The 21,096-nt window shown below is 36.4% G+C and overlaps 1 protein-coding gene across 5 annotated transcripts in view; it reads left to right on the top strand.

Moving 5' to 3' along the window:
* The window catches only part of wap (DDB1 and CUL4 associated factor wap), a 270,305-nt gene that overhangs the window by 72,008 nt on the left and 177,201 nt on the right, over positions 1–21,096 (top strand). For all 5 annotated transcript variants that reach the window (XM_090388983.1, XM_090388979.1, XM_090388980.1 and 2 more), the window contains 2 exons: positions 442–621; positions 13,861–14,061. In XM_090388983.1, coding sequence (XP_090245109.1) covers positions 475–621; positions 13,861–14,061 — 348 coding nt within the window. In that variant the 5' untranslated portion in view covers positions 442–474. The remainder of the gene's footprint in view (positions 1–441; positions 622–13,860; positions 14,062–21,096) is intronic.

Below are 21,096 nucleotides of genomic sequence, written 5' to 3'. Positions count from 1 at the left end.
ACACATAGCAAACTGTTTTGCTTGTTTCATACAACTTAACACTATGTTCCCCCTTGCTGAGGGGGAGCATAGTGTAACGTATTAGTTGATTAGCAAATTGTACAGATATTATTAATTATAACCAGTCTTTTGTTTCTGTACCCAAACAGAAGTGATTACTAAATCATGCTGAAAAAATTGTATATGATGAAAACATAACTATAACATAATGTGCATAGAGGTTGCTTTCATTTATAATGTTTCTTAAAAAAAAAAAAATTGTACAGATGATATCCAGACACAATTGAACACCTCTTGAGTATCTAACCCAAAATTATCAAATAGGTAGATCTGTCAGCTATTAAAGTGTTTGGTTATTCATAAGTTAAATTTTGACAGATTTAAATTTGTTTCAGTTTAATCTTGACAGAATTAAGCATAGTCTTTGTGTTAATTCTTTAGGTATAACTAGTAGTCTTATATTAACTGGCCACCATGGCTGTTCATTCAGCCCCTCCTAAACGAAAGGAAATATATAAATACGAGGCACCATGGACTGTTTACAGCATGAACTGGAGTGTACGCCCTGATAAACGTTTTCGTCTTGCCCTTGGAAGTTTTATTGAGGAATATAATAATAAGGTAAGTGTATCCATGTACTGTAAAATTTTTTTATTAATAATAACTAGGGGGCTCCATTGCCTGTTTGCTTCACTTGCCAACGCCCAGCTAATATCAAATATACAAAAAAAATATCTTAACCTGCTCAGCATCATTATTGAAGTTGCTTCGGAAAGATTTTCCTTCACACGATCAACCTATTTGCTTAGACTGTTTGCTCGACTGGCTTCTTGAAAAGTCTGGTACACTACTCCGTTCACAGATCTCACGCCTTCAAAACACCTTAGACGTTTCGCTTCATGTAACAATGATTTCAAATGAAACCTCTTGACATCTTGCAGTGAGACACTATTCAGCCGAGTGACCACTTTACACATTTTTATGTCAATGCCATTTATTTCCCATTTTGTCCCACGTAAAATGTAGAGGTATGATGACGTAAGCCAAATCTTCTGCACCCCTTCTACACATCTCATGGTGAGATGATATTCAACCGAGCGACCAGTTTACACACATTTTTACGTTGATGGCATTTATTTCCCGTTTTGTCCCACGTAAAATGTAGAGGTATGATGGAGTAAGTCAAATCTTCTACACCCCTCTCATAATTATACTAACATTATAACACACTGATCGAAATCGAATCACCTATGTAATTATTTACCTGTGCATTTGTAGTGACATATTTCCCCACCCACTTGTACTACGCTACCCACACCCCTTTTCTCCCACTGGCTCGAATAAATATCACCAGGAGGTAAACTTTTTTAATTTATAGAGAGATGTCAATATATGTATATTTCATCTCATTATTATTCTGTGGAACTTAATTTAATGAACTTGAGAAATCCATTGGCTCATTTGTTTTAGTTAGTATTTCAAATATACAAAGGGCACTTTGTCGAGGCCACGTTATCTCAAGGATCTGGGTATATTCTTACCATGTGTACGCCATATCCAAAAATTTCATTACTTCATACAGCATGTCCCACATACTTTTTCTTACTATTGAATACACCATGAATTGTCAAACTAATAGAGCAAGCGTATCTGTGAAAAGTTCTAAACCTCCCAAACACTTCCTAATTCATTTCACAAATATACGTGGTCTCAATTATAATCTCAGCGATGTCCATTTCCACTTGCAGTCTGCCAAACCCCATGTACTTTTTCTGACAGAATCTCAGTTATCGGTTGATTCAACTACTGCTCATCTCAGGTGCCCAAATTATTTGCTGTACGATTCCTTTCGCCTCAAAGGTGGTACTTGTGCATATGTCCGTTCTGATATTCCCTGTCAGAGACTTGGTAATTTGGAATCTTTTCTCCTCTATCTTCTCTGGCTTAAAATCTCTCTACCTCATTGTGTAAAATTCATCTGTTGTCTCTACCGTTCTCCCAACTCCACTAATCACTTGGAGCTCTTTGGCTTCCTCTCTTTGCAGCTTGACTCTCTCCAGTCCAACTTTCCTAACAGTGAGATAATTTTCCTTGGTGATTTTAATGTTCACAACTCCAGCTGGCTTCCGTTTTCTAGTCACACCGACCCAGCTGATCGAGGTGCTGAGGCTTTTGCAATTACTAATGACCTTGCACAGATTGTTCGTTTATTTACAAGAATACCAGACAATTCTAATCATACAGCCACACACTTGATTTTTTCTCACAAACAACCCTTCTAAGTACACGGTCGAAGTGAGAGGTCCTTTAATCACTTCAGATCACAACTTGGTGATTGTCTCTTCTTCAATGGAGCTTTTATCTCATGGCTATTCCCAGCATCGTGTTGTTTGGCATTACAAGAATGCAAAAGATTTCTTTTCTTCTTTTCCTTGGTCGGATTACTTTCAAAACTTCTGATGTCAACGTTTGCTCAGATCGTGTTAGTGAAATTATTCTTGCAGGAATGGAATCCTTTATCCCACACTCCTCTTTAAAATCTTGTCCTTTATCTAAACCTTGGTTTTCCAATAAATGTGCTAAAGTTGTTCAAGAGAAGAATGTTGCAAATCATAATTGGCTTGATTAAAATTCTTCGGCTTCATTTTCAGCCTATACCAAAGTTCGCAACAATTGTAAAGCAGTTATTAATCAGTCCAAACTAGAGTTTGAACAGGCTAAGAGTAGAAAACTTGCTTCTTGCCCTAATGGTAGACGAGCATTCTGGTCTCTTGCGAAAGCTATTGGTTGCAACTTTTGCCCATCTCTGCTCCAAACTCTGTCCAAACCTGATGGTTCTGTTGTCACTTCACCCAAGGATAAAGCTGACCTGCTAGCATCCCATTTTTCTTTCAACTCATGTATTAATGATCTTGGTAAAACACCTTCCTCCATTCCCAACACGCTCCATTCAATGCCTCCTGTGGGCTTCCGTGAAAAGGATGTCAGAAGGATTTTGACGAATCTTGATGCTAAGAAAGCTCCAGGTCCTGATGGTATTTCTCCACTTGTTTACAAAATCTGTCCTCCTGAACTTACTCCTATTCTTTGCTGCCTTTTTTCACTTTCTTATTCCATAGGTGTTTTTCCTTCTGCTTTGAAATTTACTCATATCCAGCCATTTCCTAAAAAGGGTGACAAATCCCTCCCATCCAATTATCGTTCCATTGCAATTACTTCTACTCTTTCTAAAGTAATGGAGAAATCCATTAACCGCCAACTCTTAAACTACCTAGAAACCTTCCGTCTGATCAACGATTGCCAGTATAGATTCCATCATTGTCGATCCACTGGTGATATTGTGGCTTATGTTACCCATTTATGGACTAATTCGATGGAAAGGTTTGGTGAAACACAAGTAGTTTTTGCTCTTGATATCTCAAAGGCTTTTAATCGTGTTTGACATAAAGGTCTTCTAAACAAACTTTCATCTTATGGTTTGCCATCTGTTATTTGTAATTAATTATTCAGTTTTCTCTCTGATCGCTCACTGAGGGTGATGGTAGATGGCTCTCTGTCTTCTAACTTCTCAACTAATGTTGGTGTCCCCCAAGGTTCAGTTCTTTTCCTCTTGTATATTAATGACCTTCTTCCATTGACTGGAAATCCTATCCATACTTTGCCAATGATAGCACATTGCATTTCACTTTCCATTTTGAGAAACCTTGACCTGCTCAATCAGCTTCAACCTCTCGAATATCCACTACCAATTCCTTAAATGCTGATCTTCAGGTAATTCTCCAGTGAGGCAAAGACAACTTAGTTGATTTCAATCCTAAAACTCAGTCTTGTCTTATATCTCGCAAAAAGGATTCTTCTGCTCCTATGCTTATCTTTGGTGACACTCTGATTTCTAGGAAAAATGATATATCTCTTTTGGGGATTACCGTGACTTCTAATCTCTCTTGGCACAAGCACATTACAAATATTGCTTCCTCTACATCAAAAAAACTTTGTTTTCTCTTTCGCTCTCGGCATTACTTTTCTTCCAAACAGCTGTTCACGCTGTACAAATCGCAAATCCACCCTATCATGGAATATTGTTCCCACATCTGGGGTGGTACCCCCTAAACCTCTCTCAGGCTTCTTGATTCCATTCAGAAGAGGGCAGTAAGGTTAATTAATGATTCATCTCTAACAGAGCCTCTCCACTCGCTGTCTCATAGACATACTGTTTTTGCTGCATGCCTCTTTTACAGATATTTCCATTTTACAGAGGTTCTAAGCACCGGCTTGGAATCTCATGCACCTGGGATTTCCACATGTAACCAGGAGCATCATGGGAACTTAGCTTTCTTAAATACACGCGTTCACTCTCAACTTATCATTGCCAACTGAAGATGTGGATAACGAAAGCCACTTGTTATGGCTATTGGCCTCCAGTATTAACCATTTATTATCAACTTTATTATTGACAACCAAGGACGAAGACGTGCACTTCTACTTACTTGCGCATATTTTAACTTCTGTTTTTAAACCCCACCTTACTTACTCAGCAATAATTCAGACACAGCATGGGTTTGTTAAGGGAAAGTCTTGTCTGACAAATTTGATAGGATATTATGTGGTTACAAAGGAACTGGATGCAAAAAATAATTTTGATATCATATATTTGGATTTCAGGAAAGCTTTTGACACTGTTGCGCAGGGAAGACTATTGTACAAATTGTAGCAGAACGGTATTAAGGGTAAGTTGCTACAATGTATAAAAGGGTGGTTGAGTGGGAGAAGACAGAGGGTGGTAATCAATGGGTGTTGCTCTTCGTGGACTAATGTTATTAGTGGAGTTCCACAGGGTTCTGTGTTGGGTCCACTGTTGTTTTGTATATTTATCAATGATATTGATGAAGGTATATCAGGCTTAATGTCGAAGTTTGCAGATGATACAAAGGTTGGCAGGGTTGTAAATGACAGTAATGGCAGTGTGCTACTGCAACAGGATCTAGATAATTTGGACAGATGGGCTAAGAAGTGGCAACTGAAGTTTAACCTTGACAAATGCAAAGTACTGTATATGGGTAGAAGTAACCCCAGAGAAACGTACCAACTGTGTGGTACTACACTTAAGGTGGTAGAAAATGAAAAAGACCTGGGAGTAATTGTGCAGTCAGATATGAAGTTTTCTGATCAATGCAGACAGGCTGCCAGAGCAGGTCATGGGGTTTTGTCAATGATATATAGGAATTTTGCTAGCAGGGAAAAGGTGATTTTTCCCTCTGTATAAGGCAATGGTCAGGCCATGCCTTGAGTACTGCGTACAGATCTGGAGGCCTCATTTTAGGAAGGATGTAGATTTACTTGAGCGTGTACAGAGAAGGGCAACAAGATTGGTGAGGGGAATGAAAGAATCGTCTTACCAAGAGAGGCTTAAGTTCTGTAAATTGCAGTGGCTGGAGACTAGGCACCTGCGCGGTGATCTGATTGAGGTGTATAAGGCCTTGAATGGGTTGAGCACGCTGAATTCTGATGGGATCTTTCCACTTGTTCATATTACGAACCTAAGGGGGGGGGGGCATAAATTCAAATTAAGAAAGGATAGATGTGTGGAAATTTGCCTTTGGGTGGTTAATTGCTAGAACAAACTTCCATCTGTCGTTGTAGTTGATAGGTTGAATAAATTTAAGGAGGAACTGGACAGGCATTTGGAGGGAATGGTGTGTTGTTTTTTTTGGTTGATGCTGCATAAGCTCATACACTTGCTTTCTTGCATCACATGCCGCTACTACTACTCCCAATTTAAATTAAAATTATCATCCACCCTATTCAAACATCAATTGCAGATTATAAAAAAAAAAAAAAAGGTGAGTACCATAATAAATTAAGCTATGCTATCATATTAAGTCAATTATAAATGTTATTTTAAGAAATCTACGATTATCGAATTATGAGATATACTTAATGATGTCAATTTATAACTACTTAAGTAGTTGGCTATGTACTGAAATGATGCAGTTGCACTAACTTGTATATTAATGAAATAATAATACGATCAAGTCTTTGTTATTCTCAAATATAATAATGCTGATGAAATGAATTATTTTGGCAGACACAAGCTTCTCTTAAAGAGCAGTCAACACCAGGACGGAAAAAGAAGTTTTCAGCACTTCTTTGTACCAGTGCAGATGGAATTCATCGGCTAAAATGTATCGTGGTTGGCAAGGCTAAGAATCCAAGGACGTTAAAAAGACTATACGCATATTGCCTGTTTCTACTACAACTCACAAAATGTGCACACAGGAAATCACAAAGGATTATTGCCATAACCACTTTATACTCGAAGGTGAAGAGGTACCAGAAAGAACTGTTGAAATTTTCAGATTACCAGATTAAAGCACTTATGATCCTTGACAGTGCCCTAGTACATTCAGATATTGAAAATATGTCCAGTAAGGATGGTAAAATAAACTGCTTGGCTTTTTTGCCAAACACAGCTGCCTTAATATAGCCCATGGACCAAGGTATCATTTATGACCTACAAGAGGATCTACAAGTGCAAATTCCTTGATGAGGTGATAGTAGTGTTGGAAGAAAGAATGGATGAAGATAATGACACTAGGAAGAAGAACGCTGGAAAATATCAAATCATGCAATATCAAGTTTGCTAACTTAAGCATGGAGGGACACTAAAAAGAAAACTTTAGTGAATGGCTGAAAAAAAAACTCTTGCAAAATACAATGGTGATATTGACTTTAAGGGATTAGAGCTTCAAGGACTTTCAGACTGTGTTGAGGGCAGCTGAAGAGACTGAAATAGCACAAGAAAATATCCACGATTGGAATTTCAGCTTCTGACAGAGGAAGAAATTGCTGCAGTTATTAAGGATTTTGCTATGGAAGAAAAAGAATCAGATATATGAACTACAAGAATCTACAATTAAGAAGAAACTTAGCTCTGCAAGAGATGGAATTGAGGCAGTAATCAATTATGTGGACCATTCAACAAATCAAAAATTGTGGGGTATTACGAACACCTAAGAACTGTTAGCGAGATACTAATTAAAGAACAGCAGCAGAGGCCTGTACAGACAAAACTTGACAGTTTCTTCAACCTGCATTATTACATTCAAAAACAAGTACAACTTCTGAGTCTTTTATCGATGGATAAATGTATTTCCTTTTTATAGTTTTTAAATAAAGGCTGTACATTAATTTTTTTTTATTTATTTTCGTGAGCACTACCTATATCATTAAATTTTCCATTTATTTGTGTTCTAAGTTTTTTTTGTCTTTTAGCGCTATCTTTCTTTTGCTTCACTAATTTGGATTATCACTTTATCCAGATGATCTCCCCCCCAATAAATCTGGATTAGTGAGGGTTTAACGTTGGAATATGAAAGATTAATAACTAGACCAAACGGTGACAAATATGATAAATTCTTTAAGCAAATCATTTACACTACTAGAAATATGCTATGTCTACATCCTGAAGAGGGGAGGAAACAAACAGACATTAGCATATGAGAAAAAGCTTGTGTGTGTAACACAAAAGGATATAAATTCATTGAAAAATAGAAGCAGAGACAGTGAACTACACTCTGGCAAACCAGTATCAGTAGTCTTGATAATGGTGATAACAGAATTATCATTGGAAAAATAATTGCCTATTTGTTAGCAAATATCAGCTGCTGTAACCAGGTACAGCCACTCCCTGACTTACGTAAGGGTTGCATTCCCCGTAACTCTGCATAAGTCAGAATTTCCCTAAATGCTTATTTGCACTTTCAACTTTGATTGAAGCAAAAAAGAAATGCTCGACGAACATGTAAATAGGATTTATTCAATTTATTTTTCTCATACACAGGAAAAATTACAAAATTGCAAAAAATTTCAAAATTATAAAATTGCAAAAAGAGGGAGGAGACGGGCATAACATCAGCAAATTTTATCTTTCGAGCATTGTTGCCAGAATTAACTCTCCAGCTGATAAGTATGCCGCTGCAGAAGTTAAGGGCTGTGGAGATTTAGAATGGTTTTTTCCAACACATCACAAAATTTCTCTGCAGCTGCAGAATCGGCATTGGTAACTTCACCACATACTTTAATGTTTTGGAAACCAGCGTGATGCTTGAACTTATTAAACCACCCATTGCTTGCCACAAACTTGGCTTGGGGTTCACTGTACTTATCCTTAATGTCTTCGTAAATACTTCTTGCTTTTGCTTGAATGGCCATTGGACCTCGGGAGCACTTGCTTCTGTATCTGATTTTCAATCCGTATTATTAATAGCTTTTTCATCTTTGATATAGCACCTGAATGCTGTTTTGTGATCATTGTTGATCTTAATGCATTGATCCTTTAACATGTTCTTTTATATGTGCACTGTTCCTTAAAATAGTATTCACTGTCGAAGAACCTAATTCCGTACAATAGATGACAAACTTTGTCTTGCTTTGTACTTCTTAATTAATCATCATTTCTAAATCAATTTTGTTTCGTTTACTAGCACTGCCAGCATTTGCACTTTCCATTGGTCCCTTTCCCTTGGCCATTGTAATAAGTAAATAGGAATGAAGAGAAGATTTTGAAAATTTATTTCTTTTTTATATGACTGAAGATTTCAGTGAAGGGGAACTCATTTCACCATTATAACGTAAAAACCCATGGAATTCCAGTTATCAGTATTATTGCAAGTGCAATAAGATAGAGTTTACTACCCGTTTATAATAGATTGTGCTAACAGAAAAGCCCAATAAACCGGAAAATGCAAATTGTTTTTATTGTTTTATGGTAGTGACCTCCAGAAATGGTGTTTTGGAAAAATATCACAAAGGTGTTTAAAATTGATTCTTATAACGGAACATATGATAATGATGAAAGTGTAGTGCAATTTTCATTATAAAAATGACATTTTAGAGAGACAAATAGCTTAGTTATAGAGCGAAAATTTCAACTGCCGAGGTCTTGGAATGAATTACCAAAAAAAACAGTGTTATTGGGTTCACATTACGATATTTTCACGATACATCCATTTATTCCTATTTTAGTATTAAATCAGCTCACACCAACCATAAGAATAAGTATTTACTGTAACTAAAATATTTATTTACATATTACAATAAAATAAATATTTACAAAAACTGCTATTATATTAAATATACATGTAAAAACATTAAAACTGTGATAAAATCCTTGAGATAAAATACACTAAAATAAACCGGATTAAAAGCGATAAAAACGATAAAAATCTCTGGAGCTTTCGGAAGCTTGCGCTCCCTTCCTCAGCAGTAACAAAACTTCCTGCAGCACGTCCATATATAACAGGCTCACGGTACCTATACACGTGGTGCATATTTTAGTATTAAATCAGCTCACACCAACCATAAGAATAAGTATTTACTGTAACTAAAATATTTATTTACATATTAAAATAAAATAAATATTTACAAAAACTGCTATTATATTAAATATACAGTAAACCCTCGCTATTCGCGGGGGTTACGTTCCTGAGAAATGTCGCGAATACCGAAAACGCGAATACTGAGTTATGGCTCCCATAGTAATAAAGGGGTTCCGTTCCAAAGTATGAAATATATAAGAAAAACTAGTCTAAAATTTTGTCTATGTATGTATTATATGTACCTTCATAATATGACTGTACATGACAGTACATAGTGAAATGCAAGCATATGGCATCGAAATGAAACTAAGAAACAATTTAATATTAAATGTAATATTTATTAGAAATTTCAAACAAATCTTTCAAATCAGCGCCTTTGCTAGCAAAAAAAAACATCCCGCCAGTGCTATCACCAGTTTCGCTAAAGTGTTGATAAAGAAGTTTTGCCTTTTCACGAATGATGAGTGAACTTAACGGAATTTTATTTTGAATTCGGTCTTCTATCCACAGATTTAAAGCTTTTCCATTTTTTTAAATTTAACGTCACGAGTTACAGAGCAAATTTTTGAAGCAATTAGCGCGGTTTCACGGACACTACGGCAGATTTTTTCTTTCGATTTCTTGATTGATCGTACTGTTGACTCATTGATTTTATAATGTTTTGCCACTGAGGAGACACTTTCACCATTAGAAATTTCGTCTAATAACTCAATTTTATTCGCTAGTGTCATCACCTTCTTTGATATTTTCACATTTCTCTTTTTATTCGTAGCCATATTTTTGTAGGGGTTAGAAAGAACTTGACCACAATAAAGTCACTTTCTTCCGTTAACGCACTCGAAAAAGTCTGTTTTACACTGCAAAACGGTAGAGTTATCATTTTTGTAAGCATATCAATTTATAAATTGATAAATTTATTCAATTTATAAACATATAAATTAAAATCAAACGACGAAACCTTCCATGACTAACACATACTGAACAAGGATTAGCGAGAAACATCCACGCTCGCGATTTTTTCACCTCTCTCCCCCACCCACTGAGCGCTGTTTTGACCGGGAAAGATAATTTTAGCCACGCCCATGTTTTTTATGGCGGAAAATATTCACGGCGTTTTAAAATTCACATTTTTTTAGGTTTCATTTTATATTAAATCGGCGATCGCAAATACGTGAAACCGTGAATACAGATACCGCGAATAGCGGGGGTTTACTGTACATGTAAAAACATTAAAACTGTGATAAAATCCTTGAGATAAAATACACTAAAATAAACCGGATTAAAAGCGATAAAAACGATAAAAATCTCTGGAGCTTTCGGAAGCTTGCGCTCCCTTCCTCAGCAGTAACAAAACTTCCTGCAGCACGTCCATATATAACAGGCTCACGGTACCTATACACGTGGTGCAGTCGGCGCATGGTCTGAACTGGAAGCGGAAATAGCTCGGGAACGTGTTAAGCAAAACCGTTCATCCGTACTTAGGATAATAGTTTCAAACAGAGGATGCATACCAATTAAACATTCTATTATGTACAAAGGTGTTATGTACAAAGGTGTTATGTACAAACAGGTTCACGGTACAGCCATGGGATCTCCTATTAGCGCCATCGTGGCCAATCTGGCCATGGAGGAGTTAGAGGAGAGGGTTTTTAGTGGATGTCAGTTTCCCATAAAGAAATGGAAAAGGTATGTTGATGATACCTTTACCGTGGTCCAGAAGGGGAGAGAGGATGATGCACTCCATTGGCTTAACAGCTTCTCCCAATTTATACAATTTACCTCAGAGGTGGAAACAGGAGGTACCCTTCCTTTCTTGGATGTACTGGTCTCTAGGGTAGGCCCTAGGCTAAAAACGTCTGTGTTTAAAAAAAACCTATGTGCAGAGGCCAGTACACCCATTATAGTTCAGCACAAGGTGGGCAGCATAAGAATAGTGTAGTGAAAGCTCTACTAGATAGAGCAGGGTCACACTGCACCACCTCTGAGGACAAAGAATGTGAAATTAGACGGGTCACAGCAGACCTTAGAAAATGCGGATACCCCCAGAGGATCATAGACAGATTTAGTAGAGGAATAGAGTCTAACCGTCAGGAACCGTTTGTTCCTGTCGCTACCGCATACATTCCTTACTATCCGGGCGTTACCGAGCATCTCGCTAGAATTTTGCGGGGCTATAAAACACGCTGTGTGCAGCTTCCCGGGCGGAGGTTGCACACAGTGTTGTCTCAGGTAAAAGACCCAATAGCAAAGGACCTGAGTAGTGGAGTAGTATACAGGATAAAATGCCCGGATTGTGGGGAATGTTATGTGGGCGAGACAAAACGACGGCTCAAGGATCGTCTGGGGGAGCATTCAAATGCTATAAAAACTGCTGATTACAATAAGTCTGCTGTGGCCGAACATTTTTGGGAGAAGCAGCATCAAATTTCCCCAGAGGATGCGGTTATCATGGATCGAGCGCATGGGTTCTGGAACCGTAAATGGCTCGAGAGCCTACGAATCTGTTCATCTGACCACAATATTATGAATAGGGACAGAGGTATGCGTATGCATCCTCCGTTTGAAACTATTATCCTAAGTACGGATGAACGGTTTTGCTTAACACGTTCCCGAGCTATTTCCGCTTCCAGTTCAGACCATACGCCGACTGCACCACGTGTATAGGTACCGTGAGCCTGTTATATATGGACGTGCTGCAGGAAGTTTTGTTACTGCTGAGGAAGGGAGCGCAAGCTTCCGAAAGCTCCAGAGATTTTTATCGCTTTTAATCCGGTTTATTTTAGTGTATTTTATCTCAAGGATTTTATCACAGTTTTAATGTTTTTACATGTATATTTAATATAATAGCAGTTTTTGTAAATATTTATTTTATTTTAATATGTAAATAAATATTTTAGTTACAGTAAATACTTATTCTTATGGTTGGTGTGAGCTGATTTAATACTAAAATATGAATTTTCCCAACCTCAGAGGCCTTTTTCAGGATATCCATTTATTCCTATGGGATGCAAATTACATTTCCACAATTTTAAGTTGTGCACCAGCTGGCAAAAACTTACATAAAGTTGAATTTCTGTAAGTCAAGTATTACATAAGCTGGGGAGTGGCTGTATGTTGTTTTCAAGAGTTAATAAAACTAATTACATTTGTATCAAGGGCAGCATGTGCCTATCATATGTTTTATAAATGAAACTTCTACCATAATGAATACATTCCGTTGAATGTCTTCCTTGTCTTTCTGCTAGAAAAACAAAAATTCTGAACAGCCATGATGCTAAGAAACATTTAGGTTCTGTTGGCATTTTGCCACTTATTCTTAAAACCTGTGTTGCAGAGTAACACCCGCTTAGTGTCACTCACCTTTTTGCACTCTCTCTTGTGTTCCTGTGTGTTTGCATGGAAATTTATAAATATCCAGTCCTTTTCTGGTAAAGTTAGGAAATTCTTCTCTCCCAGTCATCGTTTCAGCATATTTCTTGTATATTCTGAAATGATGAAAAGCATGCTTCATAATTTTGAAATTATATATGCTGAATGACTTATTGACCTCACTGACATTGCAGGTAATGATTGTTTAGGGTTTTCCCATAAGTCACTGAAGACATTAAGTAGCATGTGGAAAAATTGCAACATCAACTTCCATGTTTTCTGGGTTGGGGATACATAAGTGAATATAATTACAATCTCCATTCTTGTAAATGTGTGTTAAATATTAACTATTTAAAGATCCATTTTTGTCCAGTGATGTGACTAAGGTATGGTGAAAGTGCCAAATTCCATTAGGCACCAAATATAGCTAAAGAAAAGGTGAAGAATAAGAATAACTGAATTTATAATTTATTTTTTAAAATGTGACTCAATTATTATCTAAATTAATTATCATAAAAGCCTGTGAATGTTAACTACAATTTTTCCATCTTCAAAATGCTAGTGCCTATGTGTAGTCCACATTATACAATGGAAATTGGTTTTTAAAAATCTGTTTTATTTTGTGATATTAGCTCATGTTAATGAGCTAATATCGCAAAATAAACATGAAATGAAAAAAAATATTTGTTCTTTATTTTTAGCATAATGAAAAGCAAGGGCTTTCGTGAATATGACTAGCATTTCTGATATTTGGCCATAGCCATCAAAACTTCTACTTGCATCATTTTTTATGTACAGACAAACTATTATTTTAATGGGCTGAATTTAAGCAATAAAGATTTGATAATTTATATCAAGACCTCATTGAAGAGGACTAAAATTACTTTTAGTCCTCTTCAGTGAGTCTTTTGTGAATATAAGACTAAAAACTGTGTTTGATTCAATCTTCAACTACTTATATGTAAATAGTTTGCATGCTGTACTATTTTTTAATGTTATTTTATTTTTACTATTTTTATTTATTATTTATATTATTTACTAATACTATTATTTTTATTTAGTGATATATTCTAACTAATAATTGCTAAGCATACCTTCTAATAATTATTTTTAGGTTCAGATAGTATCTTTAGATGAAGAAACGTCAGAATTTACAGCAAAAAGCACATTTGATCATCCATATCCTACTACAAAAATCATGTGGATTCCAGACACAAAAGGAATGTATCCAGATTTGTTGGCAACAAGTGGTGACTATCTGAGAGTATGGAGAGCTGGTGACGCAGAGACAAGATTGGAATGCCTCTTAAATAATGTTAGTTCAATACCATTTCTGTGTAACACATTTTATTAATAAAGTAACATATAACTTGTCATAAAATGGTGGAGAAAAAAAACTTTCAAAAATTTTTCTTGGATTTTTGAGAAACAGAATATCACATAAAATGTGATACATAGATTTATATGTATCACATTTTATGTTTGTTAGTCAGAGTTTTATACAGAAATAGTGAAAAATGAAAGAAATCTTTGAAGGTGGAATGTGTCCCAGTACGTTATTTATTCAGTTGTGAAATAATCTGCCTGAATCTTTGATATTTGTTTATTTTTCCAGGTCTGATACAAATGGTTGAAAGTTGCTGTATTTTTTTTTTTTACAAACACTAAAGTTACTTCAGTTTTTTTTTTTTAATCTTTTTTTTAATCTTTTTTTTATCTAAAGTAGTATTATTCAGTTACTTCTTGATTGGCTACCTCTGACCTGCAATGTGCTTCTTGACCCATGACTGGCCTATATTAATAACTGAAATATTTCTTCATTGTTATTATTTACTTAACATCTTAATATAACTTGAGTTATTTGACCACTGATTTTTCTTTTTCTAGATTCCCTGTGTTTATTAATAATGCCTAGGCAGACAAATAACCTTTAATATTTAAATTAAAAAAATATATATATATAATTATAGTTGCTCACCAGATCTTTGAACTTCACCGAAGTGGCTAATTTAACAGACTAATTGAATGGCCCTGATCTGAAGGTTGTTTAGAATGTTATAAGTGCAACATCAGCCTAATGCTTTTGTGTAAGAACTGGAGGATTGAAAAGTATTGATATTGGCATGTGATCAAAATTGATTGTCTTTATTTTATATAAATTTGTATTTTTCATTAACTGTGTGTTGAGAAGGATCTCCTTAAATGGTCCAAACAGTTTGAAAATACTTGCTTTCTCGGTGAAAGCTTTAACTGTACTAACTTTGGTCCACTGGATATCAATGGTTCAACTGTTGATGATCCTGCCCACGTAGCTAACAAACTAAATGAGTATTTTGCATCTACATTCACACATGAGGAGTAATTCAGGGAGGGGAATGCCAGGTGAATTAAACTCTGGCAGTGAGCTAGATGATTTTGTAATAACGGAGAGAAAAGTGGAGGAGAAATTGTTGAAGATAAACATAAGGCACCTGGGGTGGATGAGATCTATCCAGTTATATTAAAGGAGTTGGCAAACCTTTATCCATAATTATGAGAGCTTCCTAGGACTCAGGGCAGGTACTCATGGACTGGAGATGTCCAAATGTGACCCCAATTCACAAAGGAGGACAAAGGGTGACACAAGTAATTACTGTTAGTTAAACTAACAGTAATTACTGTTAGTTTAACTTCTGTTCCAGGGAAATTAATAGAGGCACTGGTTAAAGAAGCATTGCAGGATCATCTAGACAATACTTCAGTTATACCTCAGACCCAGCATGGTTTTGTTAAGGGGAAGAAGTCTTGTCTGACCAATTTGATTGGATACTATGATGTGGTCACAAAGGAACTGAATGCAAAGAATAATTTTGATATTACATATTTGGATCTTGGAAAGGCTTTTGATACTGTTGCACATGGAAGACTGCTGTACAAATTGGAGCAGTGTGGCATTGAAGGCAAATTGCTGCTATGGATAAAGGGATGGTTGAGTGAGAGAAGACAGAGTGATAATCAATGGACACTGTTCTTCGTGGACTAATGTTATTAGTGGGGTCCCATCAGAGTTCAGTGTTGGGTCCAATGTTGTTTTCTGTATTTATTAATGATATTGATGATAGTATATCAGGCTTAATGTCCAAGTTTGCAGACGATACGAAGGTTGGCATGGTTAATGACACTAATGACAGTACGTTGCTGCAACAGACTAAAGTTGAGCAGATGCCCTGAGAGGTGGCAACTGAAGTTTAACATTGCCAAATGTAAAGTACTGCATATGGGAAGCAGTAACCTATCAACTGTGTAGTACTACACTGACAGTGGTAGAGAATGAAAAGGACCTGAGGGTAATTGTGCAGGCAGATATATGCCGACTGGGCTAGCCGAGTGGGTAAAGTACCTGCCCGGCAACCCAAAGGTTGCGGGTTCGATTCCCGCCTCGGGCTTGGATCACAGTACTGCAAAAACCTTGGGAGGTGCAATATGGCCACAGAAGCTGATGCGCCAACAACTACCAAATCAAAAATCAAATCAATCAGGCAGATATGAAGTTTTCTGAGCAGTGCAGACAGTCTGCAAGTGTAGCTCATCGTGTCTTGTCAATGATAAACAGGAATTTTTCTAGCAGTGACAAGGAGGTGATTATCCCCTTGTATAAGGCAGTAAGGCCCTGTCAGGCCACACCTTGAGTGTGTATACTGGTCTGGAGGCCTCATTTTAGGAAGGATGTAGAGCTGCTGGAGCGAGTGCAGAGAAGGGCATCAAGATTAGTGAATGGAACAAAGGGTTGTGCTTACGAAGAAAGGCTTAAGTTTTTTTGCAAATTACATTGTCTGGAGACTAGACACCTGTGAGGTGATCTGATTGAGGTGTATAAAGCTTTGAATGGTTTGAGCATGCTCAATACTGATGGGATTCTTTCTCTTGCTCAGAATAATTGCCTGAGGGCATAAATTCAAATTGAGGAAAGACAGTTGTAGGATAAATGTGTGGAAGTTTGCCTTTAGTCAGCATGTGGTTGAATGCTGGAACAAACTTTCATCTGTCGTTGTAGAAGTTTGATAGCTTAAATACGGCTATAACCTTCAGTTATAGCTCAGACACAGCATGGTTTTGTTAAGGGGAAGTCTTGCCTGACCAATTTGATTGGATACTATGATGCAGTCACAAAAGAACTGGATGTAGGGAATAACTTTGATATTATATACTTGGATCTTAGAAAGGCTTTTGATACTGTTGCACATGGAAGACTGCTGCACAAATTGGAGCAGTGTGGCATTGGAGGCAAATTGCTGCTTTGGATAAAGGGGTGGTTGAGGGGGAGAAGACAGAGTGGTAATCAATGGACACTGCTCATCGTGGACTAATGTTATTAGTGGAGTCACTCAGAGTTCAGTATTGGGTCCATTATTGTTTTCTGTATTTATAAATGATATTGATGATGGTATATCAAGCTTAATGTCCAAGTTTGCAGATGATACGAAGGTTGGCAGGGTTGTCAAGGACACTACTGACACTATGTTACTGCAACAGGATCTGGAAAGGTTGAGCAGATGGGTTGAGAGGTGGCAAATGAAATTTAACATTGACAAATGTAAAGTACTACATATGGGAAACAGCAACCCCAGAGCAACGTATCAACTCTGTGGTACTACACTGACAGTGGTAGAGAATAAAAGGGACCTGGGGGTGGTTGTGCAGGCAGATATGAAGTTTTCTTGGCAGTGCAGACGGGCTGCAAGAGTAGCTCATGGTGTATTGTCAATGATATATAGGAATTTTTCTAGCAGGGATAAGGAGGTGATTATTCACTTGTATAAGGCAATGGTCAGACCACACCTAGAGTACTGTATACAGGTCTGGAGGCCTCATTTCAAGAAGGATGTAGAGATGCTGGAACGAGTACAGAGAAGGGCAACAAGATTAGTGAATGGAACAAGGGGTGCTCTTACGAAGATGGGCGCCTCCGTAGCCAGGTGGGAAGGAGCAGCAGTGCATAGTACACGCTTCTTGATTAGACCGGGGTTCGAGCCCGACACCACCAAATACGGAGGATGCGGAAAGATTAGGGAATGACCACCGCATATTCCCGGAGCAATATGGCCTTAGTTGCTAATGCTCCTAAAAACCAAACAACGAACGAGCTCTTACGAAGAAAGGCTTAAGTTTTGCAAATTACAGTGTCTGGAGACTAGACACCGGCGAGGTGATCTGATAGAAGTGTATAAAGCCTTGAATGGTTTGAGCATGCTCAATGCTGATGGGATTCTTCCTCTTGCTCAGAATAATCACCTGAGAGGGCATAAATTCAAATTGAGGAAAGACAGATGTAGGATAGACGTGAGGAAATTGGCCTTTAGCCAGCGGGTGGTTGGTTGGTGGAACAGACTTCCATCCCTTGTCGTGGAAGTTGATAGCCTAAATAAGTTTAAGGCTCAGCTGGACAGGTATTTCGAACGAACAGAGGGGTGAAGTGGAAGTGGTTATTTTTTATTTATTTATTTATTTTTTTTTTTGGACTGATGCTGCATAAGCTTGCTTTCTTGCATCAAATGCCTCTACTAATGCTAAATAGATTCAGGGCAGAAGTGGACAAACATTTGGACAATTGGATGGGTGAAATTAAAGTTTTTTTTTTTGGCTGATGCGATATAAGCTTGCTTTCTTGCATCGTGTGCTTTTACTAATGCTAATGATGACTTCCATTAATCAGCAACACAAAAGCCACATTCTGCAATATTTATTTAACTTTAATAAACTCACACAAATATAATTTACCGAACTTTGGTTTTACCAGTACGTTTAAGGTTAACAGCTGTTTTCCTCTCTACAAAGCTCTCTTCTCTCTGTACCAAATACATTGTGTTTCACTACATGGAACATGTTGCAATGCAATAATTGTGTACAATTCCACTCAACATTTTATTGTTGGTGCCAGTTACATTTAGTTATAATGCAAACTAGTATGAAAATGAATATGCTGAGAGAGAGCATATTCCTTTTCATAAAAAAAAACAAAAAAAACAATAGTTACTTCGCATGAAATATAAAGTAATGGATCATATATGCCTTAATTTCTACAGTAATTTTCTCTTTCCTTTACAATGACATATTCCTGTATATAATATTGGCGCCTCCGTAGCCAGGTGGGAAGGAGCAGCAGTGCGTAGCACACGCTTCTTGATTAGACCGGGGTTCGAGCCCGTTGCCACCAAATACAGAGGATGTGGAAAGGTCAGGGAATGACCAACACATATTCTTGGAGCAATATGGCCTTAGTTGCTAATGCTCCTAAAAACCAAACAACAAACAAACAAACTGTATATTGTGATTATTAAAAATTATCAACTTAATTAGATTTAGCATTATAGTATTAATATTGCACTTTGTTTTTTTTTTGTTTTTTTTTTACAATTTATACTTTTGAAAGAAATTGACTGCTTATTATACATAACTAATTATCCAACAACTGTTATCATTAGTAGTGACAAATGATGCAAGGAAGCAAGCTTATACAGAATCAGCAAAAGAAAAAAAAAAAAAACTTCCCATTTCATCTATTCATTCCCTCTAATAATTTGTTTAGTTCTTCCTTGGATTTATTAAAGCTATCAACTTCATTTATTTTTAAAATAGCTAAAAGTTTAATTTACAGTACTTGCCTCATATGATCCGTTTTGGTGTGATGAAAATTAAAGAAGCATGGTTGTGTGAATTAGAAACTTAAATGATATGAATGGAACATGGCTGTTGTGTGGTTGTAATTATGATTACAATTTAAAAGAATCAAGATACTTGCTCAAAAAAAGGGGAAGTGCACATCCTGCTTCTTGGTTGTCATATATGAGAACTGTGTGTTAACACTGATAAGATAAGTAGTTGATGAAAAAAGCTAATACAGATAGTTCTCGACTTTACGAGTTAATTCATTCCTAGCGCGCTCGTAAAGCAAAAACTTGTAAAGCGGGAATTTTTTTCTCATAGACATAATGTTAAAAATAGGGGTTACATTCTCAACAATGAAATTAGTTAGCTAATTAGTTTTTTTTTTTTTTTTTTTATGAAAACCCCAAACACAAAAGGTATCAAAACCTATAGTACTTAGTACCGTGCATGGGTTGAAGGAGAAGTAGGGGGGAGGGGGATGCTGGAAACTTTGCTCTAGAGACTTAAACATGGGTTTCACCACTTCAAGCCTCCAATAAGCAAAGTGGTGGTATTTCACCAGTTGATGAAAGTCATCTACCGCGTTTAAACAATGATTGTTGATTTATCCAAAGAAATTAAAATGTAGCCTGTAAAATCAAGCAAATTATAATAATAAAGAAATTATTTATGACTTACAAATTTTGAAGAATGGTTATTCTTCATCATCGACTAAATGTACACTCGTTGGTCACTTATTATTGGCTCGGCACTCCTTGGTTTGTTGCACAAGGAGTAGTCTTCTTCGGAAATGCTTCAAGAGTCACTTGTTTCCAAGATAATCTATTTTTTTTTATAAATTTCAGTAGATGCATAAGCATATTTTAATGGAATGCACAAATTGCAACTAACACGATTTACGCGGAGTAACAAGTTTATGATGCTTAAAATTAAAAAAGAATGAAGAGAAGATTCTGAAAATTTATTTGTTTTTTATATGATTGAAGATTTCAGTAAAGGGGAAACACATTTCACCATAATAACGTAAAAAAACACACAATTCCAGCTATCAGTATTTTTGCAAATGCAATAACGTCGCATTTACTACCCATTTATAATTGCTTGCAGTAATAGAAAAGCCCAATAAACCAGAAAGTGCAAATTGTTTTTATTGTTTTATGGTCATGACTTCCAGAAATATGTTTTAGAAAAATGTCACAAAGGCATTCAAAATTGGTTCTTATAACAGAATATATGATAACGATGAAAGTGTAGTGCATTTTAATGATTTGAATTCGTAACTAATACAATTTACACTATAAAAATTACCATTTAGAGAGTTATATAGTAGCAAAAATTTCAACTTCCGAGGTTGTGGAACGAATTACAAAAAAACAATGTGTTATTGGGTTCGCTTTATGATATTTTCACGATATGATGGTAACGGATTAATATTGTATAGCTATGCGCAAGGTTTGAAATGCGGTATTTATGAATGTTTAACATTCATTTTTTACAATTAATGTTCATATTTTTGATTTTGTTGATACCTGATACTTTGGAAAAAAAAAAAAAAAAAAAAACCTCGTAAAGCGAGAACTGCCTGTAGTCGTAAAAGGACGACTTTCGAACTTTTCGTTTTCGGTTAGCATTGTGTGGTAGAGAATGCGAAGTATTTAAAGGAAGTTTATTTTCCGTGATGCAGTTCAGTACATGCCAAAATTTC

This window comes from Mastigoproctus giganteus, chromosome 14 (genome assembly GCF_048544385.1).
Source record: "Mastigoproctus giganteus isolate SK-2022 chromosome 14, ASM4854438v1, whole genome shotgun sequence".
Lineage (NCBI taxonomy): Eukaryota > Metazoa > Arthropoda > Arachnida > Uropygi > Thelyphonidae > Mastigoproctus > Mastigoproctus giganteus.
This window is presented reverse-complemented; position numbering and strand designations above follow the sequence as displayed.